The 12,536-nt window shown below is 37.7% G+C and overlaps 1 protein-coding gene across 2 annotated transcripts; it reads left to right on the plus strand.

The window, feature by feature from the left end:
• The first annotated feature begins 669 nt into the window (after positions 1-669).
• On the plus strand, positions 670-6,876 carry tmem88bl (transmembrane protein 88b-like). Of its 2 annotated transcripts, none has more exons than XM_030133389.1 (3): positions 670-910; positions 2,053-2,347; positions 5,803-6,876. In XM_030133389.1, the coding sequence occupies exons 2-3, from the start codon at positions 2,054-2,056 to the stop codon at positions 6,028-6,030; spliced, it is 522 nt and encodes a 173-aa protein (XP_029989249.1). In that variant the 5' UTR covers positions 670-910; position 2,053; the 3' UTR covers positions 6,031-6,876. The 2 variants fall into 2 exon arrangements, with proteins under 2 accessions (XP_029989249.1, XP_029989248.1); XM_030133388.1 differs by having other exon boundaries at positions 681-906.
• Positions 6,877-12,536: the final 5,660 nt, after the last annotated feature.

Genomic DNA, 12,536 nt, shown 5'->3' on the forward strand with positions numbered 1-12,536 from the left:
AATTTACTCTGAGCTTTTATGAACATCTACATGATCAATGAATTACGTTGCTTCATAGTCCAGATTTTTCCAGATTTCAATGAAGTCCAGATTTTCACTGAAAAATGCCAAATACAGAGGCTAATATTATAACAAATGGAGATAAATCACTTTGGAAAGGTTAGAGAAATATTCATTTGGAGGTCGCCACAAAAATAATTACAAGTCTTGAAGGGTTAATAAAATAAATATGTAATTCATTCATAACTCATATAAAGTCAGATTACTTTATTTTTTACATGTAGGTAGATTTGTTCTGCAGGAAGCTGATGACAATTTAACAATGCAACACCCAGCACAACAGACACTGTTACATAATCAATCATGATAAAAAAAAAAAAAAAAAAATTCCACTTCCAAATTAGAATGTCTTTACATTTAACCTTTCTTAGGTGATTTTCCCCCATTTGTTCTGTTATCATCCACATTTTTCAGTGAAAATCATATATTTCCTTTATTTAATTTACTGATCACGTAGATATTCATAAAAGGTATGTGGATTTATTATTTAGGTAAATTATTTGATACAACGTTCTGGATTTGTTTACTTCCTGTACAATATTTTCATTCACGGTTCAGGTTCTATTTGTGACAACGTGATCGCGCACGGAGCGAGAGTGCGCGCGGCGCGGATTTGCGCGCTCCCCCAGCCGCACAGAGCCTTCTTCACATCAGCATCACTTCAGCAGCGCAGGCTCCAACTCACAGGTGCTTTTCTCCGCTGCTGTTTGAAAGAACCTGTTTAATTCTGTTCCAAGTGTTTATTTTATTTAATTTTTTTTCCCCATCATTACAAAACACGACATCTGGTACTTGAAGGATTTCAAGAAATTCACCATAAAGACAAACCGGATTTAGCCGCTGGAGGCAGGTAAACAATAAACAAAATGAATAATAATGCATGCATGTTGTTAAAATGTGCACTTTGTTGTGCTGTCTGTGTCATGCATGTGGTTCATTCATGGAAACAAAGAGTCAAGTTTAAGTAAAACATGCAACAGTATCCAATATGTCTGGTGAGGCTGTGCAGGTTCCTCGGGTTAAAAGGTTTCCAATTGATTCAGCGCAAAATGAATATTGGCACAGTCAGAGCTCTGTGGCAAAGCTCTGATCGATATGATCAATAGGTGGAGCCATGGGAAGACATTTAGGTGTGTATGTGTGTGTGCGTGTGTGAATGAGTGAGTGCAAAGTCGAGATAGGCTATAGGTAAAGCATTTACATAGAGTAATGAGTTATTGGCTGTCTGTAAGATGTGTCTCGCTCTTCTTATTTATGGTTTTAACATTCAACAAGAAAAACAAATAGCTGCAACTTAAACAAGAAAACTACCTTTTAGAACATTTTGTGTGTAGTTTAACAAGGAAATAATAACAAAAGATGTACAGAAACACAGTCTCCTCACATCAGCATCAGAAAAATCCAAACTTTACACACGTTAACAGTTTAAATCATTAATATATATTGGATATGGTGGTGAAGATTTATAAGTGTACCCCTTAAACTGAATAAAAAAACCTAATAATTGAAAAGATGTTTATTGTACACAATGATGGGACAGCAACAAAAGGCATACAAAAGGTCAAACCTGTGGTATAGATTTGGCCTTTACATATGTACATATATATAATTTTCAGTATATTTTCAGTAACAGTTTCATTATAATTAGTTTTTATATAGTCTTTCTTTAAGCACTTTAAGAATCTGCTGGTAAACAGAACAGAACTGCTAAACTGATTTTTATTGTTCCTGACAGTAAAGATCTATTCTATTCTATTCTATTCTATTCTATTCTATTCTATTCTATTCTATTCTATTCTATTCAAACAACATAGATGTAATTAATATATCAAGCACATAATATGTTTAAGCATTTCATGTCTATATCTGTAGCTTAAAGTGTAATTACTTATGGGATGAAGGGAATTGATTACATTGATTATGTAAAATACTTGAAACAGGAATGATATTAATCAGAACATCTCCTCGTCCGTCTGTCTGTCCTCCTCTCAGGATGTGTGGCATGGACGTGGACCTGGATGATGGCGGTTCAGGCGAGGAGGAAAAAGAGGAGGAGATCTGGATTGGGGAGGGGGTGAAGATGCTGCCCCCTCCCGTGGCCCACAGTGGGGGCACCGCGTGGGGCAGTCGCAGGGGCCGGTGTGGCTGCCTGGTCTGGGGAGCGGTCCTGGTCCTGTGGAACCTGAGCATCGTCTTAGCCAGCACTGTGCTCCTGGCTCTGGTCTTCTCTGTGGTACTGCTGCCGGCGATGCTGCTGCTGTACGCCGGTTTCCTCTGCCACTCCAGGGTGAGCTGTCCACAGCAGTGCAGAGCCAACTCAACACATCCTACTTTGTTATTTATTCATGTGCAGGGATGGTGTTTACTTTTATTCTCCCTGGCAGCTGATGCACTGATAGCATTTGAGCTGCACAAATCAGGTTATAAAGTTGCACTTGCATCTTAATCCTGTCTTTGGATGAATAGTCTGCAGATACCAGGCTGCATTGACTCACTGGCGCAGGATCAAGACATTTTTATCTCTGGTTACTCTTTAGTGCTGACAGAAATCACAAAAGGCTGAATTATACCGTGTTATCACCGCAGTAAATACAAAACAATGCAATATCTGTAATAATTTGCAATAGCAGAAGTAACATGTATGATGTTTTACAGTGTATTACATGCTTTCACCTTATTTATTTCCACTCTGTCTCTGCAAATAGGTCTGCATTTATATTATTATGCAAATCAGGCAACTGCAACTTAGTTTTTAATTTTCACCTGAACAAACATTTGTCTCCTAGAAGGCCCATTACATTTTCATAAGTATGTAAACATGTCACGTTGATAACACAGTATATAATTACTGTGTTCATGTTTTCACTGCAACCAAATGGTGGGGAAAAAATCTGTTTTTGCAGCTGTGGGAGGAAATTTCTTTGTTCTTATGTACAAGTCATTAACAAGGAGTAAGACTTCTACAAACCTATCAGCTTTACCATTAGTGTTATGTTTAGGCATGAATGCCCATGACATTTGTAAAGAATGAGAGGATTTATCTCTCATTAAGGTGAAGACAGTCATCAGGCGCCTCTGCCGGAGGGAAACAGACAATCACAGTCTTCAGGGGAAATCTTCTTGGCTCTAGAAACACACTCCACAAAGGGGTGCAGGCTTTTTCCTTATGTTGGTGCTTATTGCTCAACCTTCTGTTCAAGCTCATGCTAATGTAATGAACGATGGTGCCCGTCAGGCAGTGTTTCTGTAGTGAACAGATGGGTGTGGTTCACAGGAGGATCATCAGCAAAAAGGTGATGAATCTGGGAGTTGCGCCAAATCAAACTGTGAAGATCTGCAGCCTTGCCCTCGGTTCACTCCACTCATCCTCTTCTGATGATGATGACGATGTTACGTGTCACCTTTTTCTATTTAACAGAAGCCTCTGATGTTTTGGTTTTGTATGATGTAGTTTCTGAACTCACAGCAGAGTGGATAAATGAAGAGCATACACAGTCTGTACATGCAATGAGACTGTATTCGTCATTAGACTCAGGAAAATGTCAGTTCAAAGCAAACAATTACAGATATTGTCAATCAGAGAGTCCTTTCAGTTCTGGTGACAGACTGAACATGAAGAAAGGAACCCACTGAGACGAAAAGACTGTCTGAATCAGTGCCAGCACCAGCTGTGCAGACGCACACCGACAACAATGAGCAGCGAAATGTACTCAGTGAAATCACAGTCTGCACTTGACAGAGGTGTGTCTGTGTGTGTAGGTCTGCGTGTGTGAATCCATGTGTGTTTGTGTAACACTGTTGCTATGGTACATTTGTAGGGGACAAAGTTTCCTGACAGCATATAATAGAAATTATTTCACCAAAGGGGCTTCATTTGCAGAACAATCATTTGCAGTCTGTGTTTGGGAGTTTGACAGAGAAAGAGAATCATTTGTTCTTATGCCCTGTGAGTGTGTGTATGCATGTGCGTGTGTGTGTATGACAAACCATTGTCTATGCTCTAGTGAGGTGTAAGTGTGTACTTGAACAGCTGTGACTTTCTGCTGCTCATCTCCTATTCACTGTGCTTTCACCTCTGGCTCCATTTCCCCTTCTTTGCGTAACATTATTTTGTTCTCTTCCTCATTCTTGTTTAAGCTGATGTAAATGACTATTTTTGAATATTGAGAAGAAATTCTTACATTTTTTTTGTCTTCTGACAACACAAAACACAAAACCTAATTTCTTTTGCTATCTTCCTCTATCAGACTCAGATTAATATTTAATTAGCCAAAAACCAGTTGAAAGTTGATATTTTGCAGAGAGCATTGCATCATGGGTTGTTAAGAACATTACTGTTGCTTGGGTAGCAAATGTCTAAAAAGTAATTTACAGCGATTCTTTAGTGATCCTGAGAGTGTTTGGTTAGTTCCCTTCACCTGGCAGGAGTTTGTGTAAGTCTGTGTTTTCCTGACAATTTGAAGTCAGTGTTTTTGTAACATGTATGTCTTTGGCTTTCAACTTAAATCTTGCCATTAAAGAAATTTAAAATATAAATCTACATTGAGGCAAAATATATTGAGATATGATTTTTTTTCTTTTTAAATATTGAGGTATGATTATTATCATTAAAACTATTAATGTTTACAGTAAGAATTGACCCTAGGTGGTTATGTTAATGTAATGTATATTTAACATGACTGTAACCCTAACCCCTTTTCATTATGTAATATTTAGTGGTATCTAGCACTGAATCAGCAGATTGCAACCACATGAACATTCCCTGATTATATCAATCAATCAATCAATCAATCAATCAATCATTCATTCAATCAATCATTCAATCCCTTTATTCGTGCAACAGTGGGAGCAACACACAAATACACATCAATCAATCAAATACATAAATACATAATAAAATAAATATACTCAGTCTGTAAGGGAAAAAATTTAGGTAAAAAGTATAAATATGAAACCACAGGATTTTAAACCAATGAAAACAAAGAGGGTCAAAAACAACTCTACAGGTAGACTATGTTTTTCTCCTGGAGTGTAGTAGGGCAATAGCTGAAGGTACAAAGGAATGTTTGTATCTATTAGTTTTAGCAAGTGGAAGTCTGAGAAGTGGACCAGATGGAAGAAACTGAAACTGTAACTGTACACTTAGTATTTAACTTTTGGTTAAAGTTAAGTACTAAGTCTCTGGTGCAGAGACATAATATATAATGGTAAAGCACTGTAACAGTACATGCTGCCTGATATAAAATGTTAAAAAGAAGAGGTAGAAGTCTACGGTGGAAACATAGCCACTTTATAAGCAGCTCATTCTTTGACAACAAAAACACAATAATTTTTATTTTGATGGTATTATGCAGTAATGACAGTATGATTATGAATATTATATTGCAGTTCTGTTGTGAGGATCTCCTAAATCCACCTAAATCTTACCCTAAATCACTGAAAACCCGCTGTAGTTTTCTCCCTGTCCATATTTTCCTTCTTGCTCACCGTCACAGGTGATTGACAGCTCAGAGGGTTACCGACAGCTCTGAGATGCTTATCTTAACTCTTGAGGGAAACTGGGAGAAACTGTCACAGCCCACTAACAACGTGGTCCCACTCCCAGCCTCGAAGCATATGTAAACCTTCACATACCTAGACATACATTCATATCCTGAACTCCAGCTGATGCCAAACTGATCTCCACGTCCTCTGGGGCACTTTTGTCTACTTTTCTGATCTCCTCTGTGTTTGTCCTCACAGGTCCTTGACGCCCCCTCAGCCATCTGCCATTACCTTGACGACAACAGCTGCTCCGCCCTCATCATCCTCGGCTTTGTGATGATGTCGCCTCTCGTGGTTGTGGCGGCGGCAGTGTTTTGCGGGCTGCTGCGAAAGTTTCGAGTGCTGCTCCTCATTCAGCCGATCACACGAGCCTGGTACAGAGGTCGGATACTGGACTGGGTGGGCAGCGTCCACGCCTGGGTCTGAGTGAGACGGTACCGGAGCTGCTGAGGGACAGACATGTCAGCAAGCAGCAGCAACTTAGATCAGGACAAATTCAACAGGATGGATATACAGTATGGTAGACAAAATAAAAGAGCACAGATTAGAAAATCAGTCTTTAGTTTCTGGAGTTGATGTCAGTTTTTCTCAACACAGTATTAGACTCAATGAAGCCCCTTTTCCACCAAAAATCCCAGGAACTTTTATTATCAGGAATTTATTTACCTGGGTAAAGAAATTCAGGGTAATCTGTGTGGTTCGTGTTTCAACTGCATCTCAAAGTTCCCGGAAATTTATTCAAATTTGGCTCAGTCGTTTCCAGTCACCGACTCGAAGTCCTGTTGAATTTCTTTTGAGCATGTTCAGCAAATACCTTCAGTGAGGTCCAGGGTCTTTTAAGCATGTTCGGACAGACAAATGATTGTCATGCATTTGTAGGAGTGAGCTGCATACACTGAAAAAAACATATTTGTACAATGGAGCTGGTCATCTGTACACTTTTTGTAGCTTCTCCTTTTTTGCTCCATTTTCCAAATGATCAAAACTCAAACAAAGTGAAGTTTGTAGAAATGGAATAAACAAGTTTGTAGCTATACACTGGCTTAACCTTTGTGGGTGAATGTAAGTGCAGAACGCTGCAAGTGAGTTCCATCTATCAGCGCTCTCCAGCACAAGATTTCCTGGGAATCTGAAAAGTCCTACCCTCCTACTAGGAACTATTTTCAGGGAAAGTTTAAGGTTGAGGAAAAATTTTTTACCTGGGTAACTTTGGTGGAAATGCACTGAGGTTTTTCAAAAATTCTGGGTAAAGTTCCTGGGAAAGTTCCTGTGGTACAAACTGGGGTGCTGTAAATGGGGGGTAAACATGACAAATTCATGGGGCCCAGCATGGGGGGCCCAATGGAAATATCGGTTGGAAGTTGTAAAAATTTCGTGTAAGTTCCGTGGTAAAAGAGAGGCATAGAAGCTGGAAGTTGGAGGTTCAAAGTTAAGTTTTACTTTCCTTTTCACGCTCGTTTTGGTTGTTATGGCACTTATAAAATGCACCCCTATACCTCCAGTTGTTACAGTATGTTCATACCCCCCCAGCTCCGATGACAGATTTACAGATAATCTTTTTTCTGAAGGGCCCACAATGTTTACCTTCCATGGGGTTCACATTTTGTAGCGGCACCCCAGGGTGCAAAAGAGGCTCAAGATGCTAATGAAAGCCAAAGTTTGTGATGCTGTGTTGCAGTGTGTTACTCTGAGTTGTGCTCTGTCATTTTGTCTACCTCTTGTACATTTTGGGTCATTTTGTGATTTGTTGAGTACAAACGTATTAGATTGTGCTTAAGGTCATTGTAGCATATTCCACTTCAGTCCTATTTTACAAAACTCAATATTCAGTACAATGAATCTTGGGACGTTGCATATTTTTTTCTCTTTTTGCTACACAAATGATAAACAAAAACTAAGCTATGACAGCAGACTCTCATGCAGCCAAGCTAAAGGAAATTCATTTTCATTTGCCAAGGTTGCATTTCAAGGAGAATAATCTATAAAGAGCACCACAAACGATAGAAACTGTTTTAATATGGCAGTGTTTTGTTTTATTTTGTGTGGTATTTTTGTGATTTTGTATTGCCTCTGACTATACTGACATGGAAACGTGGGATTTACCCATAAGTATTTGACGTTAATCGTGGTTGAACATTAGAAATTTAGCAAAAAATGTAAAAGTACATTAACTCCAAACACTGCACTCAGTGATCTGATTTGTTGTTGCTCTGGTACATTGAACTCTTTTTCCTCTGGCCCTCTGACACCCTCAAAAACAAGGTAGATGTAAAGAATAATAAAATAATAAAAAAATAATTTTACATTATTCACATACGGACTTGAATTAACCAACAGTGTTTATGTGATGTAGCATCATTACCAGTCATGTTCTCTGGAAGGGTTAGAAATAAGTCCTCACCAATTTAACCTCAGTGAAAGTGAACTGGATTACGCTTTGACAATGAGAACAATCAACACCCTTCATTAGAAATCAAGCCAAAGTTGACAGTATGATGGAGTAATGGCTGCTTAGTGGAAACCAGGTGTTAAATATGGATTTTATTCATCAGACTGTGTCTCATTCGGCTGCTTTTTTCTTTCTGTTCATGTAAATTCATCAAGTACAAGTTCTGCACATCCATTTTATGTGTGTTCTCGCTCTATAATCAAGTCCTCAGATTTAAGCTGCACTTAATCAACAGAAAACCCTGAATCATTCTGGTAAAGAGAAGTTATTCCTTGTCCTGTACAGATGATATGGACATTTACTTTTATCATTGGATGTATTTATTTGTCTTTTTATGTCCATTATACTGTATGTACACTATTTGTTTGTTTGTTGTGATAAAACACATTATTTAAGAGAACTTTGAAGAAAAAAAGGGAAGATGTATTTTGTTCATTTAGCCAGGGCTGTATGTGGGTAAATTCTGCACCTGAAAGGATTTATTGGAATGATTACCCAGGATAGTCAGAATAGGCTTTTGTTGGGCTTTTCATTTTGGTGCTGTCATCAAAACAGCAGCACATTATCATGTTCAACCTGTCCTTCAGTTAAGGAGAACCTCTTTCCCTTGAGTGTCTCTTTTGTGATGTGACCTGTTTACTGAGGTTTGACGATTAGAGTCCAGTGAGCGATGATTTAACATTTCATTTACACTTCAACACACTGAGAGGGCACTATGACCCATACAAATTACAAAACAGTATTAATAATACCTTGGAAAAAAAACCCAACTCGACCCAGATACCTGATTGTTTGCATCCAGATCTTTACCCTCTGCTCTGGCCTCTAATCATTATTAGCAGTACACATTAGTTAAAAAAAAAAATAAATAAAAGAAAATGTTTCCTCTGAGGTCTATGCTGCCCACACTGTTCCTACAGAAAAAAACAACTTATTTTTCAGAGTGTTGTTGTGTCTGCACAGATCCTGCATTTAGGAGCTCCACAGCAGCAGCTCAGAGGCGGTTGTGTTTCCTTGAATGTTTACTAGAATAATTATCTGCATGCGGAAGCTTTTCTCCCTGCTCACTGGACTAATATACCAACAGAACAACAGGTATGGATTAAACCAACAAACGGTTACGTGGTTAAGAGCTGCTTTTGAATGATCCAAACTTGTTATCTGCTTTCTGACTTAAATAAAAAATGGCTCTACATGTTTATATGAAGACACTCATATTAAAATACTGATATTTCCCATGTATGCTGACATGTTAGCCAGGTCCAGAGACTGTTTTCCAATGGAATAAGCTATATTTTTTATGTGGATATGGTTATGTTCAGATAAATGCTTAAAAATGTTAAAAATGGTTGAAAAGCTCAAACTAGGACGAGAGTTGAAAATTAGCTAAATGTCATTCTACTCTTCGTGCAGAACATCAGCTATTCTACATGTTCGCTATGTTTCACTGCATTGTTCTGATAAATAAATAATAAATAAATAAAGGGACATGATCAGCCTGTACAATACTATAAAGCTATAAAGCTGAAATAATTACATTTTTAGACACATTCCTCTTTTCATTCCTATTTATACACATCAGTAATCACCTTTGACCGTGTACAATGATTATATATTGAGTCCCAGTTACACCTTATCTAAAGAATAAATCAAATGATCACAATCATTTCATGAGAAGAGGTAAAAATATTCGATTCCAGTCTTTTGGGTAACAGTGTATAATCTAGTTATTCCACCAAAGTCAGCAGGTTTCACAGTCTGAGAGCTTAAATGTCCTGTAGCAAATTTCATCTAATAGTTGGAATATCTAATCTGGACCAAAATGATCGATTAATACCAAATATCTAGTGCTGCCAGCAAACAAAACTGTATTAATACAGTATATCACATTTCATTCCAAGTCAATGCAAAATGTGCTGCAAAGTGTGAAGTACAAGTTGCAGCCATGACAACTCTGTGGGCAATGTAAGATAAAAACACATAAATCAACATGTGAGTTAAAAAAAAATAAATCCATGAAACAAATCAACACTAGCAACAAACAACTAAAATTAACAAGAAATGATAGTTAAAGCCATTAAAAGCAAAACAACACCTAACATTAGTGCAATAGGAGATGATAAAGTGGATGTAAAGATAATAAAGAAAATTAAAGTAGAATAATACAATTAAATGACTGAAAGTTGATATTAAAAGATAATAAAACACATAACACAAAATACTGCATATGGAACTTTTATACATGCCAGTGTGTAGTAACAAAGGGGAAGGTAAAACAACATTCACAGTGATGGTAGAAACAGATTTTGTGCTGGTGTTGTGGAAGTAAATCTGCAGCATCAGACACAGTTTTAGATCAGTTGAGGGAAAGTGGGTGGCTGTTGCTGAAATCCACCTGACAGGGTTACAAATACATTCAAAGGTTACTCTTTGTATGCAAACTGTGCTGTGGAAGTTCTCTGAAAACTCGCTCTGATCTCTTTACTGCTCCCCTGCAACAGTGAAAGTGTTAAAATAGATTTAGCTAAGAAGAAAATTGTCTTTAATTTAGGTCACTCAGTTACAAGCATGGTCTCTGTTGTTAAGTGGTTGACAGTTAAAATACTCAGAGTATGGAGGAGGAAACTGCAAAATCACACCAGACAACGGGCTATGACAGTGTTAGTTAGGACAGTTCAGTACTGAGAGCTTTAAATCTATATTATTACCTCCGCCAAGGAGGTTATGTTTTTGCCAGGGTTTGTTTGTCTGTCTGTCTGTTTGTTTGTCTGTCCGTTAGTGTGCAACATAACTCAAAAAGTTATGGACAGATTTTGATGAAATTTTCAGGGTTTGTTGGAAATCGGATAAGGAAGAAATTATTAAATTTTGGTGGTGATCGGGGGGGGGGGGGGGGGGGGGGGGGGCACTGATCAGCCTTGGCAGAGGTCTGCGCTCTCCGAGTGCTTCTAGTTCTAATTTTCTTTTAAAAAATCGAAAGAGAAACATATCTTTAAATGGTTCAGAATTAACCCATAAAGACCCAGTGGTACTTCTGTGGCAGCTCTCTCTCTATTTAACCTTTTTAAAGCAATTTATCACTGTTTATTATAATATGATCACCTGTAATTTTGCATTTTTTTTAGCGAAAATCAGGAATTTTCTATATTTAATTTACTGATCATGTAGATGTTCATTACAGCTCAGACTAAATTTAAAGATTATCAAATCAAAACAGAGAAAACTGACGAAAAAGTGACTTTTTCAGCAAAGATATCATTAACTGAACATAAACCAAGTGGGCCCATCCACTGTCATTATTAAACTCCATGGGTTTTACTGGTGAATCAGTGTTCTAGAAGATGACGGTGTTTCCACATTCACTATGGAGCCTCTGAATGTCTGCTATCTATTTATCTGATGACCATGAAAAGATGACAAACTGCCTTTTACATGACATACTTCAACATATTGATAGGTTTAGTGGTTCAGAACTCATTAAACATCTTCGATCAGCAGATGGTTTTGGTCAACAGTAGCTGTTTGGGTCTTTATGGGTTAAAGGTTTGGGCCTACATCCACTATTCAGACCTCAAACCATCTCAGTGTGTGGGAATAGAATTGTGAAAATGTAATAATACCTTAAATCCCTAAACTCTACTTGATGCTGTATGAAAATGTGTAGGTTATATTACTTGTTACTGCCATGAAAATGACACATTTATGACCTTCTTTTACTGTACATTGCTGAAATAAAAATCTTTTTGTGGCAAAGCAGTTAAAAAGGTGATGCTAACTGTCAATGATGAACTAAATCCCGTGTAAAGGTAGGACAGTTCTCTTCATATCTCACCAGCTCTTTATAATTCAATCCATTATAGCTGAAGTGTTCTTCCAGCTGCTCTCACCAGTCCCACACAGCTTTCACCACAAGTCGAAAATGTGGGTTTTTCAAAGTGGACGCTGTAATGGGTGCTTATGTCTGCCTGAGTGCTGGAGGATACTTCTTATACAATTATTGCACTGAGGTGACAGCCTGAGCTGGGAAACGAACAGCTAATATTAGCTCTACAGTGTGAGTATAAAAAACAGACACTGTCATTCAAACCATAGAGACGTGTGAGGCTGAAACGAGGTGTTTAAAAGGAAGATGGACTAAATTTATTCTGACAATGAGAAATAATGTTGAAATGCCTCAGTGTAAACACTCAAGCCATCTTTTTATAACGTATCCATACCAGATAAAGCAGGAGGGCAAAGATGGAGAAGCACTATTCTAACAAATCATTCAGAAACATCAAACACTCCTCAAACTTACAGATGAAATCATATCATGTCTGCCTCAGATTAAAAGGATTTTCCTCTCTTTACTAAGTTTTAGCTCTGTTTGCTATACAGCTAACAGGTTGCACACTTTGTTTTCAGTGCATTTAAGATTTTGTTTCTCGATTAGAAGTGCTGTATTCTATGTATTTTTTTGTAACTTAAATCTTTATTGAGTTTT

The sequence above is a fragment of the Sphaeramia orbicularis genome, chromosome 5 (genome assembly GCF_902148855.1).
Source record: "Sphaeramia orbicularis chromosome 5, fSphaOr1.1, whole genome shotgun sequence".
Classification (NCBI taxonomy): Eukaryota; Metazoa; Chordata; class Actinopteri; order Kurtiformes; family Apogonidae; genus Sphaeramia; species Sphaeramia orbicularis.